Consider the following 25,829-nt stretch of genomic DNA (forward strand, 5'->3'; position numbering starts at 1 on the left):
CGGTCTTATTACAAGAGGGTCGACCGGTTGCTTTTGAAAGCAAGAAATTAGACTATGCAAAACGGAATTATTCCGTTTATGAGAGGGAGTTGTATGCAATAGTACATGCAATGAAGAAATGGAGCACTATCTGTACGGTGCCAAACTTTTGATCTTGTAGGATCATGAAAGCATTAAGTGGATTAATGACCAACCGAATCTACAAGGGCGTAAAGCCAGATGAGCCGAACTCCTCCAAGAGTTCGACTATGAGATAAGGTATAGAAAAGGAAAGTATAATATAGTGGCTAATGCACTCAATAGAATGCCCGTCATAAATGAATTGAGTTTTACTCAATTCACTTCCGATTTGCTTGAATCCTTAAAAGGGAAATGCCAAGTTAATCCGGCATATTCCAACATTTGGGAAGCAATAGAAAATGGGGATCCAAATGGAAGAGCCTCCACTGAGGAAGGAACATCTGAGGATGTTCTACAAGGAAATGGAGCATCAGAGGTTGCTCAAATGGGATTCAAGTGGAAGAATTTTACCATTGATAATGGTTATTTACTCTGCAAGGATAGGGTATGTGTCCCGAAAGATGAAGAAATAAGGCGCCAGATACTCTTTGAGTGTCATGATATCCCTAGTGCGGGACAAACAGGAGTTAATAAGACTTATAGTCTTATTAAAAGATATTCATTGGGCAGGAATGAATAAGGACGTCCTTGACTATGTGGTCAAATGTAATAAATGCCAGGTTAATAAAGCTGAAAGATTGAAAATGGGAGGACTTCTCCACCCATTAGAGATTCCTTCGAGAAAATGGGAGAGTATCCCCATGGACTTTATTGTCGCATTACCCAGAACACAGAGGGGGCACGACTCTGTGTGGGTGATTGTGGATAGGTTAACCAAAATGGCTAGGTTTATTCCAACTTCAACTAAGGTTAAAACACCAGAATTGGCTAGATTGTTCATAGAGAACATATACCGATTGTATGGACTTCCGGTAAAAATAGTTTCTGATCGGGATAGAAAATTTGATAGTCAATTTTGGCGCACTGTATTTAGGAAGTTGGATACTAAACTTAGCATGAGCACGACAGAGCATCCGCAAATTGATGGGCAAACTGAAAGGGTTAACCAAATCCTTAAAGATATATTGAGAACATATGTAAGTAAAAGGCAAACTAATTGGGAAGAGTATTTATCGATAGCAGAGTTTGCATATAATAGTGTCAAACACTCTTCCACTGGATATAGTCCATTTATGCTAATGTATGGGTTTCAGCCCAGAGCTCCTCATGCAGTAGGACTGCACAAGGAAAAGGTTCAAGCAGCAAAGGATTTTTTGGAGGATATGAATAGTATGTTAAAATTTCCTCAAGAAAATATTAAGAAAGCTCAAAATCGAGCTAGAGCTTATGTAGATCCTCACTGAAGAGACATCTCCTTTGAGAAAGGAAAATTGGTCTATCTTAAGGTGCCTGAACAAACTAAAACCATGAAAACGGGACGATGTCCAAAGCTTTCACCCAGGTATTGTGGTCCTTTCACAATACTCAAAAGAGTGGGAAAACAGGCTTACAAGCTCCAACTACCTACTGGTAGTAAAACACATCCAGTTTTTCATGTAAGCAAGTTAAGAAAGAAGCTGGGTGATATGGATAATCTAATTTTAAATGATAACATTAAGGAGCTATTAGGTGACCAATCTATTCCACATGAACCAGAAAGAATTTTAAATGTTCGTAATAGACGAACAACGCATACTATTTATCAAGAACATCTGGTGAAATGGAAAGATTGTTCAGAAGAAAGCTCAACATGGAAGCGAGTAAGTACTTTAAGAAAAAGGTTTCCCAATTTACATTTGGACCTCCCAAGTATCGCTTTCAAGGACGAAACCAATTCTTAAGGGGGAGGAAATGTTACATTTATTGTGTAACTTGTTAGGAAACAAACATGAGAGATGACCGTCCGGGGGCCTTGGACGCTCGTATAGGGTTAAGGAGAGCCTAGGAAGTAAGTGAGTTCAAATATAGTATAGCTCACCTGGGTATGACGGCTGGCGGAGGAGTCACAATGTCGTTCTCTCTCTAGCATCTTCCTAGGCGCAGTTGGGTGGTGAGGACTTCTCGTGCTATGGGAGGAAAGTCGACAAAGATCAGAGAGTGTTGACACTAGGAAATAACCTCGTAATACATAATGATTGCAGCCATCTATAATCAGCATCAAATACTTGGCCTTCCCAAGGGAGGTCATGCCCATAGGTTTACAAAGGTTGGCGTGCACCAACTCAAGCAGAGTAGAAGCCCTCTAAGTGGCAACCTAGGGATGTGGCAGCCTATGCTACTTGCCCCTCAAAGGGGCACAAAGTGTGAATACAAGGAAAATCGAGAAGTCCCTCCACCATCTTCTTCCAAGAAGCCCATCGTATAGCACCAAAATTTAGATAACCGTAGCAAGCATACCAAAGCAGTCTAAGCTCGTGGGAGACCTCACGGCCAAGGCTGTGAGCATATAAAGCCCATCCTCTTGGAAACTTGTCCAAAGAACGACACCTGTAGAAGCATCCTCCATTGTCACCACATCCTATGTAAATACCACACGCATGACAAGTCGTGTAAGACCATGAACAAACAATAAGTTAAAATCTAAATCCGGTACATAGAGAACTCTGGCTAAAGAAAACTACATGTCTAGCAATAAAGGAATAGTCCCCACTCCTCAAACGAGAATGGTAGAGTTGTCACAAATGGTGATGTGCCCCCTCTAGCACTTAGATCTTAAAGCCAATCCTATCTGTAGGTCATATGAGAAGAGGCCCCACTATCAACAAGCCAAGGCTTCTCCTAAGTGGAAGAAGCAAAAGTTGTATCCTCCACAAATACATACACAAAAACAAATTATGTTGTCATCACGCAACCTTCGTATCCTTTAAATCCTTCTCCTTTGGCTTCAAATAGGGATACTTTTGCCAACACTTCTCCTTGGGATGAGTGCTAATGTGGGCACTTGAACTTCTTCTCCTTTTTCTCATCCTTATTGTCCTCCTACTTCTTGTCCTTGGCATGCACCTTCTTCTTCTTTCCTCCACATGTACCTACAATAAAGGCCTTGGTGGAGCCAAAACCACTGGCCCTAACCTCTCTAAGTCGCTCATCATACTTCAAGACAAGTATTGAAAGCTCCTCCCATAAGAGTATCTCGCATGTCCTCGATGTGATAAGGCTAGTGTAGAAGACATTGAACGGAGGATATGGCAACTGAGTTAAAAGGATCATAACCACGTCTTCAAAGGATATCATCCGCCCAAGAGAGGCAAGCTCCCCTCTCATGTCCTCCATCTTCGTGATGTGCTCCTTCATAGGGAAGGAATCATCAAGACCGAGCATCCGAAACTTTTTCTCAAAGGAAATCTTGTGGGCAAACATCTTGTGCTGATGATACAAAGACACAAGCTTCTTCCACACTTCCGCCGCAATCTTCAAATTGTGAATATGCGCAAGGATAGAATCCTGCAAACTCATAAAGAGAAAGGATCAGGCTCAAGAGTTGAGCCGATCCCACAAGGCTGCTCAGTCCATAGAAGTCCCATCTATTGGATTCTCCTTAGGATGGGGGATGGAATCTGAAACAAGATCCCAAAGATCGAAGGTATCAAGTATGCACTTCACCTTACATGACCACAATGAATAGGACGAGCGGGGCGCGAAGATGAAGCCATTTTAGGCTGAAAATTGAAATAAAAATGGCTCGAGAGAAGTGAGAACTCGAGTCTCGAGAGAAGGGAGAAGGCTCAAGAGTCAAGAGTCAAGAGTCAAGAGAGAAGGGAAAAGAAGAGAAGGGAGAAGAAGAAGAGAAGAGGAGAAGAATGGAGAACTTGGAATTTGGAGAAGGAAGACTCAAGAGAAGAGGAGAAGAAGGAAGAGAAGGAAGAAGGTCCAAGGAAGAAGGAAGAAGAGAAGGGAGAAGTGAAGAGAAAGAAGAAAGAAGAAGAGAAGGGAGAAGGAAGAGAAGGAAGAGAAGGAAGAAGAAAGAAGAGAGGTTGAAGGCGGGAAGAGACAAGGGAACTGGCAGCTGGCCACTAACGGGGCAACAAGGAACGAGCACTGGGGCGCTGTGCGGATTGGTCGCGGGGGCTGGAACGGGCAGACGATCTCGAGGGGGAGCAATAGGCAGAAGAGAAGCGGGTAAAACGCACAATCGCAGACGATTGAGAGAGAGCGACGGCCGGCCGAAGATAAGTGGGTGCCACATGGCATTCCCTATTTGAAATGGGACAGGGAACGTTCCACCAATTCGCAACGCGTCCCATCACGGCTTCGTCACAAGATGGCGATTCCAGGTGCTGAGGGGCCGTTTCGGCAGTTTCCTATTTCTATGGTGCAAACCCTAGCACATCTTCATAGCTAGAAGTCTCTATGCTGAGAAATTCAATGGTGAGGGTGTGGCAAACCGATCGTTCAAACCTTGAGGGTCTTCATGTTTCTAGTCTCCAACAAGCAATCTACATCGATTTCTGTTGTGTTTGTTGATCAACCACATCATGTACAACCGGAGACCTACTAAATTGCTGCATTTGTGATCTGCAGATGTTTAGATTGCCATGTCATTATACCTACGTTTTTATCGTCATCACCCTACCACGACATCATACCTGCATTTGCTGGTGTTCAACCCTTGAAGGTTGCCTTGCATGTTTCGAGATCTATTCAGAGCATGACACACTCTCCAACTTGAGTTGCATTTGTTGGTGTTCGACCCTTGGAGGCTGCCTTGCTGCGTTTCGAGATCCGTTTGGAATACGACACATTCTCCAGCTCATTACCTCAGCCTTGGTCCTTGAGACACATGAGTTCAAGGTTCAGTATTCATTTACTGTGCAATGTGTTTACTGCACGAGCACTGTATTTTCACTAGACATTCACTTCAATATTCTCTATGTTTATTGTCTCTCAATTACCCTAACCCTTATTGTGTTCTATCAATTTGTGTTTTGTCATATGATTGGTTTAGTGTTTTCTATGTTTAGAGCATTTCTTCATATGGTATCAAAGCTCTCAACTCCAACACTTTGACCTTGCCTCTTAAGCGTTGGGCCCATCTCGTTGATCGCTATGCGGCGCAAGATCCGACTTGTTACATCATCTTAGACCATGAGCTGCAAAACTTCACAATCACTAATAAGGATGACTTGAAAGTCAAGTTGGCTGAGTACTAGTGTCTCCTCGCTAAGTTCTCAACCACTAGGGCACCTAAGTGTCAGAGTGCAGCGGTGCGGAAGCGTAGGACTGAGAGAGAGAGAACGCAGAGAGAGAAGGGAGAGAAAGAGACAGTGTACACTGAAGATCTGCTGTATAAAGAATGCTGAATACAAAGATATACACGGGCGCAGTGCGCTGGACTGCGTGTCTCCACCTCGACGATGCGACCTGCTGTCCACCTCGAAGTCTGCTGCAGTCTGCACTGTCTGCTGTCTGAAATCTGTGAACAGAGACAGAAATCTGCACGGCACCGGTCTGTAATCTGCGACAGAGAATAATGGCCAGACTGCTGAAAACGTCAGCAATAAATAGGCGAAAAATCACCTAGAACGGGGCGCCAAAATAGGGCGCAGCCAGGAATAAAAATGGCTGCAGGCAGTCGGACTGCCACGTGGCAGTCCGACTGCACAGTCCGACTGCAGCTGCTGGTCCGACTGCTGCTGCTGACTGTGCAGCTGCCTAAAACAGGCTATGATCTCTGACACCCCCTCTCAGAGCCTGGACAGGGCAGAAGCCTGAGGGATCTGGAATGTTGCCGAAGTAGAGCCTGAGGAAGCGCCTTCGTAAACAAATCCGCAAGATTATCCTCCGTCTTGCAATACTCCACAGTGATGGTCTCATCCAAAAGCTTTTCTCGGATGAAGTGGTACTGGATCTCAATGTGCTTCGTCCGGGCATGAAAAACAGGGTTTCTCGCCAAGGCAATGCAACTTTCATTGTCACATCGCAGCAGTGTAGGACGAGTCTGGGGGCACCCAAGCTCCTCCAACAGTCTCCGAAGCCACACAACCTCGCATGTGGTGGAAGACACGGCTCGATACTCCGCCTCAGTAGATGAAAGGGCTACCGTGGGCTGCTTCTTGCTACTCCAAGAAATAACACCTGCACCCAAAGTAAAGCAGTAACCTGTTGTAGACCGCCTGTGGTCCACGTCACCGGCCCAATCCGAGTCGCTCCAACCTGCAAGTACAAGATCTGACCCATCTGTCCCTGCGGGGTAATGAATCCCCAAATCAGACGTCCCCCTCAGATACCGAAGTATCCTCTGAGCAGCCTGCCAATGTACCGTCTTAGGTTCACTCATGAACCCTGCCAAGAGCCCAACAGCAAAACATAGATCAACCCTGGTGTTGAGAAGCCAAATCAAAGACCCTATCAACTGTCGATAGCGGGAAGCATCCGCCAAAGGAGAAGCTGAGTGGGAAGTGGCCTTCCAGTTCGGATCCATAGGAGTAGAGAGGGCCCTACAGTCTTCCATCTCAAAAGACACCAAGAGCTCCTGTACATATCTCTGTTGGGAGAGAAAGATCCCCCTCTGAGACTGATAAATCTCATGGCCTAAAAAGAAATGGAGTAGCCCCAAATCCGTCATCTCGAACGTCCGATGTAAAGCTGACTTTGTCTCCTGGACCTGCTGTGCATCATCACCTGTGACAATCAAATCATCAACATATAATACAAACAGCACACAACCATCCTCGGAAGTGTGAACATACAGCTGCGGATCGGCCTTGGACCGCCGATATCCCAACTGAGTCTGGAGGAACAAATCAATCTTCTCGTTCCAAGCTCACGGGGCCTGCTTGAGACCATACAGGGCCTTCTTCAACCTGTAGACTTTCCCATCGGAAGAACCAAAGCCAGGAGGCTGCTCAACGTAGATCTCCTCCTTCAAATCACCATTCAGGAAGGCCGACTTCGCATCCAGCTGATAAACAGGCCATCTCCTATGGCCAGCCAAAGCAAGAACAGCTCTAATGGTTGCCATACGAGCTGTAGGGGCAAAGGTGTCATGACAGTCAATCCCTGGGCGCTGGGCAAAACCCTTAGCAACAAGGCGAGCCTTGTGCTTATCCAAAGTACCATCACTGAGATATTTGGTCTTGAAGACCCACTTGACTCCAATCACCTTCTTCTTCGGGGGGCGTGGCACAAGTGACCAAGTGCCATTCCTCTCAATAGCCTCCAACTCAGCTTCCATAGCTTTCTTCCATGGGGCGGACTGTAAAGCCTCCTTCACGGAGGTGGGCTCTCGATCCTGCATAACTCGGGACATCAAACAATAATTGGAGCAAACAAGCTCCGAAGAATGCGCCTGGTGTCTCCGTGAACGCCGCGGACCATCTTGCGGTCCCCACTCCTCAGGAACCCCCTCGATCCCTGAATCACGGAGTGTGTCACAGGCCCAGCGAGGAGGAGGCCGAACCTCCCCTCGTCGTTCTCCATCAGTAGAAGACTCTGGAATGTCCACCGGTGGTAACTCCTCAGAAGGATCCGGTGGAACAGTAGACTCTGTGTCAGAAACAGAATCATAATCAAACGGCACAGGCTCCAGTGGAACTGTAGAAGGAGCCAAACTCTCCCCTGGATCTCCAAGAACGGGATGCTCCTCACCCGTTGAAGAAGCCGGAACCTCCACAAACCGCACATCACGGCTAGTATATACATCCCGCTTGACGGGATCATACAGTCGGTAGCCTTGGGACTGGGAGCTGTAGCCAACAAATACATGTTTGCGGGAAGCCGCTTCGAATTTGTCACGGTGAGCTTTGGGAATGTGAACATAGGCATCACACCCAAAGACCCGAAAGTAAGAAACATCTGGCTTCGTCCCAAAATAAGCCTCAAATGGAGTCATCCCTTCCACGGCCGAAGTAGGGGATCGATTAAGGATGTGGACTGCAGTAGCCACAGCCTCGGCCCACAGAACCTGAGAGGTCTGTCGGTGCTCCATCATGGTGCGCGCCATCTCGATCACACTGCGGTTCTTCCGTTCTAGAATACCATTTTCTTGAGGAGTATTAGTATTGGCAAACTCCTGGTGAATTCCTCTATCTGCACAAAACCGAGCAAATTCATTAGACACAAATTCACCTCCCTTGTCAGATCGCAAGGTCTTCAACTTCCGGCCTGATCGGTTCTCCTCAAAGAGAAGCCAATCCTTGAAGTGCGAGAAAGCTTCTGACTTTAGTGCCAAAAAGTAGGCCCATGTCATCCTGCTATAGTCATCCACGATCAGCATGAAGTACGAGCTCCCACGCAGGGACTCATTCCTCATAGGGCCACATAGATCCGTAGATACTAACTCCATCGGTGAAGTAGACCGCCGCGAAGCGGTGTGGGGAATGGCATCCCTATGCTGCTTCCCCCTTATGCAGGAGACACATGGCTGCTGGCTCACCACTATATCCGGCAACCCTCGAACAAGCTGTCCCCGTGACGCCTTCCGAAGATAGTCATAGTTCAGGTGACCAAACCTAGCATGCCATAATTCAGACTGTGACTGTGAGGTAAGAAGAAGAGTAGAGAGGGCAGTGGAAGACTTCAGTTTGTAAATGCCGTTCTCCTCATATCCAGATGATAGAACCTTCCTCGATTCACGATCAAGGACTCGCACTGTAGAACTGTCAAACTCCACCAGAAGACCAAGGGAGCAAATCTTATGGACTGAAAGGAGATGGTACCCCAATCCTGGTACATGCAAAACCTCTGAGGTATGGGTGCCACCTCGTCCATCCGGAATAAGCTGCATCTTACCCCGACCTGCAATAGAGACTGAAGAGCTGTCTCCAATGAGAACCTGCCCACGTGAAGGGCGCAGCTGGGCAACACCATCTGATGAAGGAGTCATGTGCCGTGAGGCACCACTATCAATAATCCACTCTCGAGATTGGGAAGCCGCCATCGCAGCATCAGAAGCATTCGGGGAAGCGTCCTCAATGACAACTAGATGTAGAAATGCAGCTGATGAGGGTGCAGCCACCGCTCCAGAATCCTTAGTATCCTTCTTCTTGGTGTCCTTCGAGTCTTTGTCAGGGCAATCCTTCTTCCAATGGCCAGTCTTTCCACAAATATGGCATGTGGAGTCTTTGTCCTTGTCCTTCTCCTTGTCCTTCTTGGACTTGTTATCCCCCTTCTTCTTCTTTTGGTCCTTCCCCTTCTTCTGAGAGGCTTGACCTGTCAACGCCTCCGTCTTGGAAGCATTCTGTTCCTTTAACTGTTCCTCTTGGTCCAAGACCATAGGAACCAACTCTTCCCACCGAAGAGTAGACTCTCGCCCCGAAGCAATAAGGGCAGAGTAAAATGTACCGAATCGTGGCGGCAACTGGGACAAGAGTGTAATCGCCATGTCTTCGGAGGAAATTGGCTTCCCCGCATTCTGAACCTGCATCTGTAGCTGCCTTAGCTTGTTAATGTGTTCCCTTAGCGAAGAAGACTTATTGACGGACAAGGTCCGCATCTGTATCTCCAAAGAAACCCTCTTCATCAGGGTCATCCGATTGTACATTTGATCAAGCTCCAGCCATATCTCACGAGCCACCGTCAAGTGCTCGATGTGAGCGATCACGGCTGTAGTGCATGATAGAAAGAGAAAGGATCGAATCCTGGCATTCAGTTTGTCCCAATGAGACTGGGCCCTGGCCAACTCCGCACGAGCATCGGAAGAGAGTTTGGACTCATCTCTTACCGAAGGCCGGTCAATATCTTCCTGTACCAACTCCGCCAAATCATAGGACTCCAGAATGGCCAACATCATAACGCGCCAAATGCGGTAGTTGTCGCCGTCGAGCTTTTGATCTGTAGGAAGAGCCGGTAGGACAGGCACCTTCCGGTCCATAATCGCCTGGAACTCCAAGTCCATCTCTGTAGACATCTTCACCTGCAATGCCTTCTCAAACGCAAAAGCAGCCCCCTCTGACTGGGTAAACTCAGCCTGCTAAGGCTCTTCCGCGTCCCGAAGCTTCTTCACCTGCCGGAGGCGATGAAAAAGCAAAACCTGCACTTTTAGGTTGAAAACTCAAACTTTCTCCGCGTCAAACAGCAGTAAACAGCAGCAAATCCACCACCTGTACTCCTTTCCTGTGCGCCCACACTCGTTTCAGCCTTGTTCCAAGGCGTAGCCCTCCTGTCTGCCCTTCAACGCAAAAAACGCAAATTTGTGTCGCGATGGAAACTCCTCTTCAGGTTGATTCTGCGCTCAGTCAGCCCTCAAACACTGCTCTGATACCATGTCAGAGTGCAGCGGTGCGGAAGCGTAGGACTGCGAGAGAGAGAACGCAGAGAGAGAAGGGAGAGAAAGAGACAGTGTACACTGAAGATCTGCTGTATAAAGAATGCTGAATACAAAGATATACACGGGCGCAGTGCGCTGGACTGCGTGTCTCCACCTCGACGATGCGACCTGCTGTCCACCTCGAAGTCTGCTGCAGTCTGCACTGTCTGCTGTCTGAAATCTGTGAACAGAGACAGAAATCTGCATGGCACCGGTCTGTAATCTGCGACAGAGAATAATGGCCAGACTGCTGAAAACGTCAGCAATAAATAGGCGAAAAATCACCTAGAACGGGGCGCCAAAATAGGGCGCAGCCAGGAATAAAAATGGCTGCAGGCAGTCGGACTGCCACGTGGCAGTCCGACTGCACAGTCTGACTGCAGCTGCTGGTCCGACTGCTGCTGCTGACTGTGCAGCTGCCTAAAACAGGCTATGATCTCTGACACTAAGTCCCCTAACAATTAGGTTACATTGTTCCTTAATAAGCTGATGAGAAAATATTGCCATTTCGTGCAACATGTGATCTCACAACCTCAAATGCCCACGTTCTGTGAATTTAATTGTTAGCTATTCAATCAGTTTCTTGGGACATCCTCCATAGAGGGACCCTTTGTTGCATCTTCTCAAAAGGGGCAACAAGGGCAAGCAAACTCACACTTCCAATCAAAATCCAAATCCAACCCAAGCTAGTGAGTCATATGGAACTTCCCAATCAAAACTCAAGCCCGAGTGATAGAAAGTACCAAAGAAAAAATGGTATTGTCAACATTGTCAAAAGTCTGGTCACTTTCACAAGGAGTATTGTTTAGAGGCTAAGAGTAGGCCAACCCAAGACTCACGTCTCGAGCACATCCAATGAGACACTTCCACCCCCCCTTCACAGTCAAGACGACAGGGTAGGCCCACTGCTCACATGGCAGCTGGTTCTTCTACTCCCTCTTCACTTGACTTGTCATCAGCAATGTTTGCCCATCCTAGTGTTGTGGACTTCAGTTATCCTCGGGCTTGTGTTGTCTCTCTTGAGGACAAACTTGATGGGTCTTCTTTCCGCTCAGAGTTGCCCTCTCCTTCAAGTACACAACTAGAAGCACTTGAGCCCACTTTCTCTAGAGACTCCCAATAGATTTCGAAGCCTTCCTCTACTTCAGATCTCTGTGATACTGACCATGATCTCTTACCACTTCCCACCTACACATCACTTTATCCTTGTAGGGCACACTCTAGTTTGTCTTCTCTTTTCGGTTGCATATTTCTCCTTTTACTTTCTTACATTCTTAGTATGCCTACCTTTTGGTAGTAGGAGTCTTTTAGCATTTATGCATAGCACCCACCTGCACTTTCTATTGAAGTTGAGGTCTACATGTTTTATGATCTTACGCAATGGTTTTTGCTTCCTTTTGCAAGTTGACATTTGCTTCTACACGATCTACCGCTTACCTCAAAGCAAAGACTTGGCTCATTCAGCACTCCTCATGGTTGCATCTTTTGGTGACACTTCTTTCATAAGATTCGTCAGTCTCTTTGGAGGCCACCTTGGAGGCTATTCATTTCACACGTTTTCAGCTAGACATGTATCTCATTCTTCTTCTTTGGTTACTACTCCTTTCCCTCATTGACATCAACATCTTGGGACAAAGGGGATGCTTACTTCTCCTTCCACTATCCAATGGTGAGAGGGGGCAGTCACTTTGAGAAGGGGGGCCGCTTTTTCTCTTAATAGTGACAGTGATGATTCTTATAGATTTTGATTTAGGCATTGTATTTATTGTACATTTTTTAACAGTGTATCTTCATCTACATTGTAAGGATGACATGATTGGAAAAAGCACGTATGGGCAAGTGAACAATTCCCCTGCAAGGGCACTGTCCAAATGGCACCGTTGCATGGCATTTTGCATGAGTATGATCACAGTTGCATTGCCTCTTGCATAAATCTAGTGCACTGGCATTCTGTTCTTATAAACTTGCACCTATGCGCATTTATCCCTTTTTGGTCACCTTGGAGTGGTCGACTCTCGATCCACCATATTCACGACATTTCCATGGCAATCTCCAAAGGCAATTCCCTCTACTTGCTTGCTTGCCTTGCTTGACTTACTAGCTTACCCACCTCTTTTTTTTTTCCCCTCTCCACATACTCACCATATGATTGCTACACACTCAGGAGGGAGGACGTGCCATGTTGCGCGGGCGGGTTGTTGGAGCGGGTGTTGAGGGGGGAAGGGGGAGGGGGGGGGCGCATCGCGTCGTGTCGTGTCATGGGGGGGCGCGTAGCGTCGCGTCGCATCGTGTCGTGTCATGGGGGGTGGGGGGGGGATGTCATGGGGGGGCGCGTCGCGTCGTGTCGTGTCATGGATGGGGGGGGTGGGGTGGGGATGTCATGGAGAGGGGGGGGGCGGCACGTCGCGACATGGTGTGGTGTGTGTTGAGGAGGGAAGGGGGAGGGGGGGGCGCGTCTTAGTCAATGACACGCAGTAGTGGTAGGGATAGCCTGTTTATTTTGTGAAAGCCTTTATGTCTAGCTACTTGTCTCCCATCCATCACTCAATCGACCACCACCTCCCCTTTTTTAAACAATCATTATCAACCAACCAATAAAAAAAACACATATAGTTCAATATGGTTCCATCCCCCTTTGCACGCCTTGATAGGCCATTGGGCAGCCAACATACACTCTTTGTCTGATGCATTGGCCTCTCTGGGGTAACCACTTGAACTCCCTTAGATAACCATCACCTTTGTAGTCTTGGTTCCACCGTTCACTCTTTGTCCGATGCCCTAGCTACTTTGGGATGGGACACCTTGGAATAGATATCCATAAAAACTAAAACACTCAAAAATTTGGGTTGGCCTTCCATTCTCGCTCAATTTTTAGGCTTGAGAGGGGATGTTAAGCTAACATAAGCATTATATGCTGAATTGGCCACTTAAACATCCCCCAAATGCTCAATTAATTAAAACCCTAAAATGGTGCGTGGTTCGAGAGAGTTTTAAAATGGTTCACGCTACCAAGTTTCGAAACTTTCTATAAATATGCATGCTACCCTCCATTCCATCTCAATCTTGTTCACAAAGGACATATCAGTGGAAGCTGCCCGTTGTTGTCTAAATCCATTAGGCCCTTGATCTAGCCTCCATCACACAACCTACACAAATTTTTGTTGTGTTTGCTTATCAGCCACATCATCTACAGCTAGCGACCTGCTGAACTACTACATTTGTGATCTATGGCTACTATTCGGATTGCCATGTCATCATACCTACATTTTTACTGCCATCAATCTCCCATGTCATCATACCTACGTTTTTAGCCATCAATCCATTTGAAGTACAACACACTCTCCAACTCATTACCTCAGCCTTGGTCCTTGAGATGCAAGAGTTCAAGCCTCGAGGTTTAGTATTCGTTCACTACATAGTGTGTTTGTTGCATGAGCGCTGTATTTTCAATAGGCATTCACTTCAATATTCTCTACGTTCATTGTCTCTGAGTTACCCTAACCCTAACTATGTTCTATTTGTTTCTATTTTGTCGTACAATTGGTTTTGTATTTTCTATGTTTAGAGCATTTCTTCACACTTGCGCCACTTTCTAATGCTCTAGCATAGTTCATGCCATCTCAACCACTGTCTTATACTTTCACTCAAAGACTCCGTTCTTGGACCGAGTATTGATATAGGTATTGGCAAATTCTTAATGGATCCTATGTCAAAGTGAAAGCAATGCAGAAGCAAATGACCATGACAAAGAGTGAACAAAGAGAGGAGAGAGAGAGAGAGACAGTGAAACGCAGAAAATCTGCAGTGACGAATGCTGTATAAAAATGCAAAATTATACACGAGTGCAAAGAGAATATCTGCATGTGTCTCCGCCTTGAGGACCTCGATCTCTATCAACCCGAGTGTTGTCTCCGTCACCAAGAGGCTGAAATTTGTCAAATACAAGTCATCAAAACTGCTGGAAACTCGGCCTTTAAAAGACTGAAAAGAATGCCTCATAAAATGCCAAAATAGGCAAGAAATGCCAAAATGGGCAGCTGCATTTAATGCAGCCGACTGCAGTCGCAAACAGTCCTGACTGCTGCCACGTGGCACTACTAACGTATCAAGGAGTTGACTGCTAACACCCCCTCTCAAATCCTGGACAAGGCAACAGATGTCAGGATCTAGAATGTCGATGAAGCACAGCTTGGGGAAGTGCCTTCGTAAACAAATCTGCAAGATTGTCTTCAATCTTACAGTACTCCACATCAATGGTCGCATCCAGAAGCTTCTCCTTGATGAAGTGATATTTGATCTTGATGTGCTTCGTCCAAGCATGGAACACGGGATTCCATGCCAAGGCAATGCAACTCTCATTGTCACACCGCAAGATAGTAGAACGGGTCTGGGGGCAACCAAGCTCTTTCAACAACTGCCACACAACCTTGCATGTGGTAGAAGACGCAGTCCTATACTCTACCTCAGTCAAATATAGGGCTACCGTGGGCTACTTCTTGCTACTCCAAGAGATAGCACCACCACCCAAGGTAAAACAATAACCTATAGTAGACCGCATGTGATCCACATCGCCAGCCCAATCTGAATCACTCCGACCTGCAAGAACAAGAGCAAAAGCACCTGTCCTTGCTGGATAATGAATCCCTAAGTCGAAGATCCCCCTCAAATACCATAGTATCCTCTGAGCAGCCTGCCAATGCACCTGTTGAGACGTACTCATGAACCCAACCAAGAGACCTACAACAAAACATAGCTCAACCCGTGTGTTGAGGAGCCAAATCAAGGAGCCAATCAGCTGAGGTAGCGAGTAGCATCCGCCAAAGGAGAATCTGTGTATGAAGTGGCTTTCCAGTTCGGATCCATAGGAGTAGAAATGGACCTCGCCTGTCAAACAAAATGATATAATCCTCCATCTCAGAAGTCACCAAGAGCTCCTGTACATAACTCTGCCAAGAGATGAAAATCCCCCTCTGAGACTGAAAAATCTCATGACCCAAAAAGAAATGGAGAAGTCTTAAATCAGTCAGCTTGAACTTCTGATGTAGGGCTGCCTTTGTCTCTTCGACCATCTGGGTATGAGCACTTGCAATAATCAAGTCATCAACATATAAAACAAATAACACACGACCTCCCTCAAAAGTGTGCACATAAAGCTGTGGATCGGCCCTAGAACGCCGATATCCCAACTTGGCTTAGAGAAACAAGTCAATCTTCTCATTCCAAGCATGCCGAGACTGCTTCAGGCCATACAAGGCCTTCTTTAACCTGTAAACCTACCCATCTGAAAAAACCAAATCCAAGAGGCTGCTCTACATAGATCTCCTCCTTCAAATCACCATTCAAGAAGGCCGACTTCACATCTAACTAAAAAATAGGCCATCTCCTATAGCCAACCAAGGCAAGAACAGCACGAATAGTCGCCATGCGAGCGGCAGGGGCAAAAGTATCATGGACACTGTGCAAAACCTTTAGCAACAAGGCGAGCCTTGTGCTTGTCCAAAGAGCCATCACTATGATACTTGGTCTTGAAGACCCGGTACTTGGTCTTGAAGACCCATTTAACACCAATCAGGCACAAGGAACCAAGTGCCATTCTGCTCAATAGCCTCCAACTCGGCTTCCATCGCCTTCGGCCAATGATCCAACTGTAAAGCCTCCTTCACTAATGTAGACTCTCTATCTTGCATAACACGGGACATCAAACAGTAGTTAAAGCAAATAAGCTTTGTAGTATGTGACTGGTGCCTCCGTGACCTCCGCGGTCCATCTTGCGGTTCCCACTCCTCAGGGACCCCCTTGATCCCTGAATCTCGGAGGGTGTCACAGGCCCAACGAGGAGAAGGCTGAATCTCTCCTTAGCATACATCCACCGGCGCGATCTCCACTAGGATGTCCGGTGGAAAAGAAGACTAAGAATCTGAGGAAGAATCTTCATCAAGAGACTCTAGCTCCAAAGGAACTATCTCGGGAGCCCAACTCTCCCCTAGATCTCCAAGTACGGGGTGCTCCTCACCCCCCCGCTGTGACCGGAACTTCCACGAACCGCACATCTCGGCTCGTGTAGACATCCCACTTTACGAGATCATACAAGCAATAACCTTGGAACTAGGAGCTATAGCCAACAAAGACCTATCATCAGGAAGCCGCCTCAAACTTGTCACACTGCATCTTCGAGATGTGCACATAGGCGTCACGACTCACACCCAAAGATCTTGAAATAAGAGGCATCAAGCTTAGTCTCAAAGTAAGCCTCAAAAGGTGTCATCCTGTCAACAGCCGAAGTGGGAGATCGATTGAGGATGTGAACTGCTGTAGCCACTACCTCAGCCCACAAAAACTGAGGTGTCTGTCGGTGCTCCATCATGGTGCTTGCCATCTCGGTCACACTTCGGTTCTTCCGCTCCAAAAAGCCATTCTCTTAAGGAGTATCGATATTAGCAAACTCCTGGCGAATGCCCCTATCTATACAAAAACGAGTAAACTCATTAGAAACAAATTCACCACCCTTGTCTGATCACAAGGTCTTCAATCTCTGGCCAGATCAGTTCTCCTCAAAGAGAAGCCAATCCTTGAAGTGGGAGAAAGCCTCCAACTTCAGTGTCAAGATGTAGGCCTATATCATCCTGCTATAGTCATCTAGGATCAACATGAAGTAAAGCTCCCCTTTAGGGACTCAGTCCTCATCGGGCCACAAAGATCCATAGATACAAGCTCTATAGGTGAAGTAGACCACCTCGAAGCTTTGGTGGGAATCGCATCCCTATGATGTTTTCCACGAATGCAAGAGACACATGGCTGCTGGCTCACCGCTATGTCTGGCAAACCTCAAACAAGCAATCCTCGCGACGCCTTCCAAAAATATTCATAGTTCAAGTGGCCAAACCGAGCATGCCAAAGCTTGAACTGTGTCTGAGAGGTAAGAAGAAGAGAGGTGAGAGCGAAAGAAGACTTCAATTTGTAGATGCCATTCTCCTCATACCCAAGAAGACTTCAATTTGTAGATGCCATTTTCCTCATACCCTGAAGAGAAAACCTTCCTCGATCCATGATCAAGAACTCAAACAGCATCACTATCAAACTCCACCAAGAGACCAAGAGACCAAGAGAACAAATCTTATGGACCGAAAGCAAATGATACCCTAAACCTGGCACATGCAACACCTCAGAAGTGTGGGCACCACCACGTCCATCTAGAATCAACTACACCTCACCCCGTGCAGCAATAGACACAGAAAAGCTGTCTCCAATGAGAATCTGCCCATGTGAGGGTCGTAAATGGGCAACACCAACTGTCGAAGGAGGTGTGCCGTGAGACACCTCTATCCATGATCCACTCTCAAGCCTGGGGAGCTGTTAGCGCAGCATCAGAAGTCTTCGATATAGGGTCCTCAATGACCGTTGAGTGTAGAAAAGCAACTAATGAGGGTGCAGCCACCACTCCAAAATCCTTTGTGTCCTTCTTCTTGGTGTCCTTGTCCTTGTCGAGGCAATCCTTCTTCCAATGGCCGATCTTACCACAAATATGGCATGTCAATTCTTTCTCTCTGTTCTTCTTGGATTTGTTGTCCTCCTCCTCCTTTTGGTCCTTCCCCTTCTTCTAAGAGGCTTAACCAACCAATGCCTCCGATTTGGAAGCATTATATCCCTTCAGTTGTTCCTCTTAGTCCAAGACCATAGAAACCAACTTTTCCCATCGAAGAGTCGACTCTTGCCCTGAAGCAATAAGAGCATAATAAAAAGCATTGAATTGAGGCAGCAACTAGAACAATAAAGTAATCGCCGTGTTTTCGGAGAAAATGGACTTCCCCGCATTTTGAACCTGCATTTGAAGCTGCTGAAGCTTGTTGATGTATTCCCGAAGCGAAGAAGACTCATTCACAGACAAGGTCTACATCTGCACCTCCAAAGAAACCCTCTTCATAAGGGTCATCCGGTTGTACATCTAGTGAAGTTCCAGCTGTATCTCTCAAGCCACCGTCAAGTGCTCTACATGGGCTATCACAGCTGTTATACAAGACAGAAAGAGAAAAGAACGAATCCTGGCATTCAATTTGTCCCAATGAGACTGAGTTTTGGTCAACTCCACACGAGCACTGGAAGAAAGTTTGGACTCATCTCTCACCGAGGGCCGATTGATCTCCATCACAAGCTCCACCAAATCATAAGACTCCAATAAGGCCACCATCATCACTCGCCACATACGGTAATTGTCGCCATCAAGCTTTTGATCTGATGGAAGAGCCAGTAAGACAAGCACCTTCCGGTCCATGATCGCCTGGAACTCCAAGTCAGTCTCTGTAAGCATTTTCACCTGCAATGCCTACACAAACGCAAAAGAAACCCCCTCTAACTGTGAAAACTCAGCCTGTTAGATCTCTTTTCTTTGATTCCCCAACCTTCTTTAGCTGCTAGAGGCGATGAAAAGGTAAAATCCGCACTTGAAGGCAAAAATACAGCCTTCTTCCTTCTCTAACAGTAGAAAAACAGCAGCAGCTTCAGCAAATCTTCTCTTTTCTCGCACGCCCACGCTCGCCTTAGCCTTGTTCCGATGTGCAGCCCACCTACTCACACTTGAACATTGAAAACGCAACCTTGTGTGGTGCTGAAAACTCCTCTTCAAATAGATCCACCCAAGGTCGATCCTTCAATGCTCTAATACCATGTCAGAGTGAAGCAATGCGGAAGCGAATGACCATGACAAAGAGTGAACGGAGAGAGAAAAGAGAGAGAGAGAGAGAGAAAGAGAGAATGAGAGAATGAAATGCAGAAAATTTGCAATAAAGAATGCTATATAAGAATGCAGAATTATACAAGGGTGCAGAGAGAATATCTGCGTATGTCTCCGCCTTGAGGACCTTGATCTCTGTCAGCCCGAGTGCTATCTCCGTCACCAGCAGGCTGGAATCTGTCAGATACAAGTGATCAAAACTGCTGGAAACTCAGCCTTTAAAAGGCTGAAAAGAATGCCTCGTAAAATGCCAAAATAGGCAGGTCAGCTGCATTTAATGCAACCGAATGCAGAATTATACAAGGGTGCAGAGAGAATATCTGCGTATGTCTCCGCCTTGAGGACCTTGATCTCTGTCAGCCCGAGTGCTATCTCCGTCACCAGCAGGCTGGAATCTGTCAGATACAAGTGATCAAAACTGCTGGAAACTCAGCCTTTAAAAGGCTGAAAAGAATGCCTCGTAAAATGCCAAAATAGGCAGGTCAGCTGCATTTAATGCAACCGACTGCAGTCGGACAGTCCCTCGATTGCTGCCACATGGCAAAACTGCCACATGGCACTGCTAACATCCTTAACTCCAAACATAAACAAGCTATTTCCTTGGAGGTAAATTCCCCAGCTTTATTGGCTTTGATTGCTTTTAGCATCCTCCCAATTTTTTTTTCCTTGAAGATAAGCCAATCTCAAAAGTTGAAGATTTATGAATTCAACTATAAAAAGAAGACCCAAGTCATCCTATTATAATCATCTACAATAAACATGATATACTTAATCCCTTTGAGGGAGCATTAGTCTGCACAAATTGATAAAGACCACCTCCATGGGGAGCCTGGCTTGTTGAGAAGCCTTGGTACACATAGAATCACAATGTTATTTGCCTTTGATGGATAATATGCATAGGGGTTTGGGACCATTTAGCTCACCCCAACCTCTCATAAGCCACAAAAGATTTGTTTGCAAGCTGCCTTCTAAAGGTACTCATGGTCGAGGCGACCAAACTGAGCGTGCCAACACTCGGTCTCAGACTAAGAAGCAGCAAATAGAAAGGTAGAGCCATTGTATTCTTGAGATTGTAAATACCATGCTGCTCCTTTCCATAGCATCCACTATGCTTGCATGGCCATCTAGAATCCAAGACACAACAACAAGCTCCACAAGGAGTCCTAATCCACTTATCTTCCTAGAAAAAAAGAAAACGAAAGCCAAGACCAAGAACATAAAAGACCTTCGATGTAAAGGAATCGCCTCATTCATCAAGGATGATCTAAATCTCTCCTACACCACACACTGGGACAGAAGAGCCATCACCAATAAAGACTTGATCTTGCATCGAACACAACCGGTCAAGGCCTTCTTTGGAGGGGATCATGTGGTGGGAAGTGCCACTATCCATGATCTGGTCACATGCATTGAAGGTATCAAGATCTTGTCTTCCTTCTTGTTCCTTTCTAATTAGTCCTTCCAATGACCTGTCTTGCCACACTTGTGACAGGTGCAGTCCTCCTTTTGTCATCCTTTTTTTTTTATCTTTACCCTTCTTCTTATCCTTCGCATTTTGACTTGTTAAAGCCTCTGAATTCCCCTCGGTGGAGACAACAGCTTAAATTGATCCTTCAAATCCAATACCAAGGAAACTCATTCCTCCCACTTAATTATATCAGCCCACCTTGAAGTGATCAAAAAAGAATAGAAACCATTGTAGTGGGCAGGTAGCTATGCCAAAAGAGTTACAACCATGTCCTATGACGGGATCACCTTCTGCACATTGAGAATCTCCATCTACAATTGTTGGAGTTTGTTGATGTGATCCTTCATGGATGAGAACTAGTTCGGATCCAAGGTCCACATCTACACCTCCACTGACACCCTCTTCACAGGCACCATCATATTGTGTAGTTGCTAAGAGTGTGCAACCATATCCATCATGCATGTATCATATGCTTTATGTGGGCCATGATTGCCAATGTGCATGAGGAATATGAATGAATAAATGCAAGCATTCACTTTGCCCCAATGTGCATGTGCCTTCTCCGACACAACTTATTCAAAGTGAGAAAGGGTTGAAGAATCTTTGACATTCAAACAATCAATTGCTTCAGTTACAAGCTTCATGATATCATAGGACTCTAGGATAGCCTCTATCATCACCTTCCAAATATTGAAGTTATCATCATTGAGCTTATGATTCTAGAGAAGTGTTGGTAGGACGCAAACCTTGTGGTCCATGATGGCAACTAGGACTTCCTCCACTCGAATCTTGAGGTTATGTTACTATTGGACATGACAAAGACTCAAAATCTACTCCAAATGCTGAGAACACAGCCTTTTTAGCACTTTTCCCATTGTTCTTACACACAAAAACAACAATTTTCCTCCATTCACACACACCTCCACTCACTCTAGCTATAGGTTGGTATGCAGTGCACACCCCTATTGCTCACACTCATATGCTGAAAACACCACCTTTGTCGCATTGAAAACTCCTCTTCAAATCTATCCACCTAAGATCAGCCCTTCAATTCTCTAATACCATGTGCAACATTGTGGAAGCAGATGCACAACCTGAGTGAGTCAAATGAAGCAAAAAGAAAGTGAGAGAGGAACAAAGAGAGAACTCAAATATGAGAATGGTGAAGACTAAAATTTTGGGACAAACATGTACAAGGGGGCTGATGCGTCACAATATGCAATCCACCAAAACCTCACTCTCCATGCAAACAAAATACAATGATAAGACCATGGAAGATGCAAGCTGCCTAAATAGGCAAAAAAGGAGGCAAAGAATGGAGCAAGCCAACTAGCAAGTTTAGCCAATTGCAATCTACCATGTGGCAAGCTAGCTAAGGTGCTGTCAAACTAGTTTGTCCATGTTGCTAGCCGCTACCCAATATATGCCTTGCTACTCGTCTGCCCTATTACTAGGCATTAATTGATTAATTATTGCTATTCAAGGGTCAATTAATGCTCAAGACCACTTAGTCGAAATGGACCAGCCAATTTAACTATGAATGGGCAATGCTAATTTTCTAGGCAAGGGCAAAGGGTTAAATTAATTTTTAGATTTTTTTAGTTTTGAAAATTAATTTCATAAATGAAAATTCTAATTAGAAGACTACCACTTGGCAAAACTTGCCCATGCAAGTGAGTGTGAGGCTATTAGAGAATATTGGAGTCTCATTCCAACATTGTGGAGATGGAAACAGGAGAGAGTGCTGTTGCAATTTTCCAATTACCAATGATTAAGATTGTCAAAGAGCTGCTATCAACTAATCAAGAGGCCATTGGAGGTAGGTGACAGCCCTTGTAGGCTGTGTACAGGCAACTGACAACAATTTTGGGATCCACATGGGTAAGCCATTGCTTGTGGGGCTCTTGTTGATGAGATGCAGTCATTCAGTCATTTCCTATAGAGCAATAGTAAATTTGAGCACTTTCTCATGATAGAAATCGAAAATTTCTTTCTCTATACTTTTTTTTTTTCATCTACACACGCTCCCTTGGCTTTTCTCAGCCATTTCAATAGATTCCAGCCAAAGAAGGTGGAAGCCAAAGCCCTAATTTACAACAAAAATTAGGGTTTAGCAACCATCTTGATTTCCATGCCAAGCAATTAAAGGGTTACTACTTGAAACAAACATTTGAAATTCGAGGAATTGCCAAAGATTTCAATAAGTCAACAATCCCAATTAGCTTTTGGGGTTCATTTGGACTGACCAAGGGTCAATTAGAGGCCAATAGATCAAGGGGCAAATCAATAAAGAGGCTTGTTGGTCATTTTTTACAGTAAAATATATTGGAAATTGACAAAGATTGGAGTCATATCTCAATGTACTACATCCATAATTAATAGGAGCTAAAGTAATAACGCAAGCAGTGCCAATTTTAGGGCCAATCGGGATTCTATTGTCCAAGATCAATTGGTAACATTTTATTTCAATTTATGTCAATTTTATGCTTGTTGTAATGAGTGTTTAATCAAGTCATTAGCACCCTTTCCCTGAAAGGAAGGTTGGCTTCAATTACCTAGCTCTAGGGCAGTTTACATATAAGACCCTAAAACTGTCCTTACTTTTAGGGAGTGGTCACACCAAGTGACCAAACAGTCAATGGTCAATGCTACGGGCACCCATCCAAGATTTCCAAGGATATAACAACTCCCTAAGGCTAGGGCAATTAAGGAGTTTTATAAATAGAACTCGAGGGCCCATTCATGTAACATATTGTGTTATCACCACAATTGGTTTCTAGGCCCATAAACAATATGTTAGCACACTAGGATGGTATAAGTTACCAACCCCTAAGATAAGAACATGGCCTATTATATAGCCACTCCTTGACTCACAAGAGATCCCATTTGGCTTTATGCCGCATAGTTGAGAGGTGAGTCTTGCGCCACTCCATCTACGTCTCTTCCCTACCTAAGTACAACTTGTGTTGTGTCTACATGTACATATTGGAGCTTCAAGGGTGTTTCATTTGTGTCAAAGCATCAACTTGCTCTTTTTTTGCATGAATCATGTGAAACACCCTCCAAGATCTGGCTTGTAAAAACGACACAACACAAGTCATACTCACAAGAATGAAAAGATCGAGGAATAGTTATCAAAGCTCACCTCCTAGTCATAGGTGTTACATCCTTGAACATCCACAATAGATACCTACGATATTGGTCACAACCTCGGGTCATTCAATGACTATATATGAGAGCGCCCTTAGGCTAGGGTGGTTAAGGAGTCCTATAGATAGGACTCAAGAGCTCATATGTATGATTCATGTACGATCACCACACTTGTACTCTAGGCTCATAAGTCCATATAGCAACAGTTGGTGATATGGAATACCACCCCCTATGACAATATATGGCTCTTGGCATCTTATGATGTTGGTCCTAAACTCAAGGGAAAGCCTAGTTGGCTCTATGGTTTCGAATTGATTCTAATGTTATACATCCCTCTGTGTTTTTTTTTGTCTATAGGAGTGTGGCTTGTGTCGACTCACATCTACAAGTTAGATCTTTAAGGACATTGGCTTGAAAGCAAAAGTGACAAAACATGCACAAAATGGCCACTTGCTTTACAAAAATTTAGCAAGGAAAAATGAGATCAGCATTATCTCAAGTATTGAAGCACCAAGAGCACAACAAGCAAGAAGGATCTTTTGTTCTTTAATAGTCATTCTTGAAACCTAAGTAGCAAAGGCAAGTGTGCTTCAAGTCTTTGAGCCAATATAAGATGGCCGACCAATAACATGCATACTGGCAACAATGGCATACAAACTTGTAAACAAGACCAGATGAATTGAACCTAATATAATCCAAAAGAGATTGGCGCACAAGGCCAACTTTTATGTGAACCTATCCACGACAAATTTACCTAGTCTCATCCAAATGAGATCGGATGCGCGTGGGCCACCTTCTATTCAAACCTGTAAAATGAATATTGCATTTCCTATGTGATAGAGGGTGCCCATACGGCACTCAAGCTTTTCCTAAATGTTCCTTCTATAACAATACGGCATCTAAGCTTCTAATTTACTTCCTCTTGCCTTCTTGGAAACAGTGCAGTAGATTATGGATGAAGTTGAGCTAGGTGAGGAGAACAATGTTCACAAAAAACCGAGGTTTAATGTAAAGTGAATTGCAAATTTTTTTTTTTTTTAACCTTCAAACTTGAAAGAAGAAGGTTTAAAACCTTTAACTTTTGAAAATTTTTAGTTATAAAAATGGCAAATACATGTAATTTGATTCCGAAATCCTTGCAAAAATTTGAGTTAGAGGTTTTTGTATCTGTTACGAAAAATATTTTTCGTGAACACTGGAGGAGAATAACATTTCAATTACATGTGCATATCTTTCTTCTTGGGATACAAAAAACGTCAGCCATAGCTTTCTTTACAGTAAGGTGCTGCAGCATAAGTACCTTTTTGCTGTGAATAACTTCCCTTTCTAGAAGGTGAAGGAAGGCCTAATGATCTCTCATTTTCTCTTCGTAGAAATTACAAGCATGCAAACCCTGAGATTGATGTGTGCATTGTTTTCTTTTCTAGGCAAAACAGAAGATGAAGAAGGCCTAATACTCTCTTATTTTCTCTTTCCGGTTTTCTCTTCCCGGAAATTACAAGCATACATACCCTGACAATCTCTTCATACGTTTCATCATCGATTTCGACTGTGGTAATGATCTCTTCTACGTCTCCAAGGATCATGTTAAGGTGCTGGTCGTACGCCTGACATACAACAGAAAATCAAGTAAAAGCACGCAAGCGATAAGGAAAACAGGGCGAAAGACAGAGCAGACGTACATGGAGCTTGCCCCTAAGTTCTCTGTCAGATCGCAGCTTGACGTAGATCCTCTCGTCCAGACTGAGACGAATGAGGTCCAGAGGCTCCTTAACGGCACTGTCCTCTTCTGTCGCCATTGCTCCTCTCCCGCGTTTAACCAAAAGGAATGAATGCTATTTCAACATAGTTGATTGAAAATATGCCAAAAGAAAATATGCTAATGTGAAGCTTCTTTATGCGAGGCAATTGCATTGTATTCTTTTCCTGATGCGAAAATAATAAGTTATATTATGTGTAGATGAACTAATCTATATTGTCTATTCTATTATCTATGCCATATAACTATTGAAGGATCTCCCAAACCTTGGATTTACAATTGTTGCATTTTCTCATACAAGCTCTAGATGCTTGTTTCAAACCATAAAATGCACTCTGCCATTTGCACACTCCATGGGTCATCGTGCTCTCACAATGTGCAGTCCATACATCTAAATAGACTACCTAAAAGAGTTGCT

The 25,829-nt window shown here is 44.9% G+C and overlaps 1 protein-coding gene across 1 annotated transcript in view; it reads right to left on the reverse strand.

Annotated features, from left to right (window-relative positions):
• The window catches only part of LOC148018108 (sm-like protein LSM3A), a 58,366-nt gene extending 32,852 nt beyond the window's left edge, over positions 1-25,514 (reverse strand). Inside the window, exons 1-2 of the mRNA XM_087661616.1 lie at positions 25,335-25,514; positions 25,164-25,259 (exon numbers count right to left, since the gene is read on the reverse strand). Coding sequence (XP_087517742.1) covers positions 25,164-25,259; positions 25,335-25,451 — 213 coding nt within the window. The 5' untranslated portion in view covers positions 25,452-25,514. The remainder of the gene's footprint in view (positions 1-25,163; positions 25,260-25,334) is intronic.
• Between the last annotated feature and the right edge of the window lie 315 nt (positions 25,515-25,829).

This window comes from Lygodium microphyllum, chromosome 21 (assembly GCF_053477565.2).
Source record: "Lygodium microphyllum isolate KBCC chromosome 21, Lygodium_microphyllum_v1.1.10, whole genome shotgun sequence".
NCBI lineage: Eukaryota > Viridiplantae > Streptophyta > Polypodiopsida > Schizaeales > Lygodiaceae > Lygodium > Lygodium microphyllum.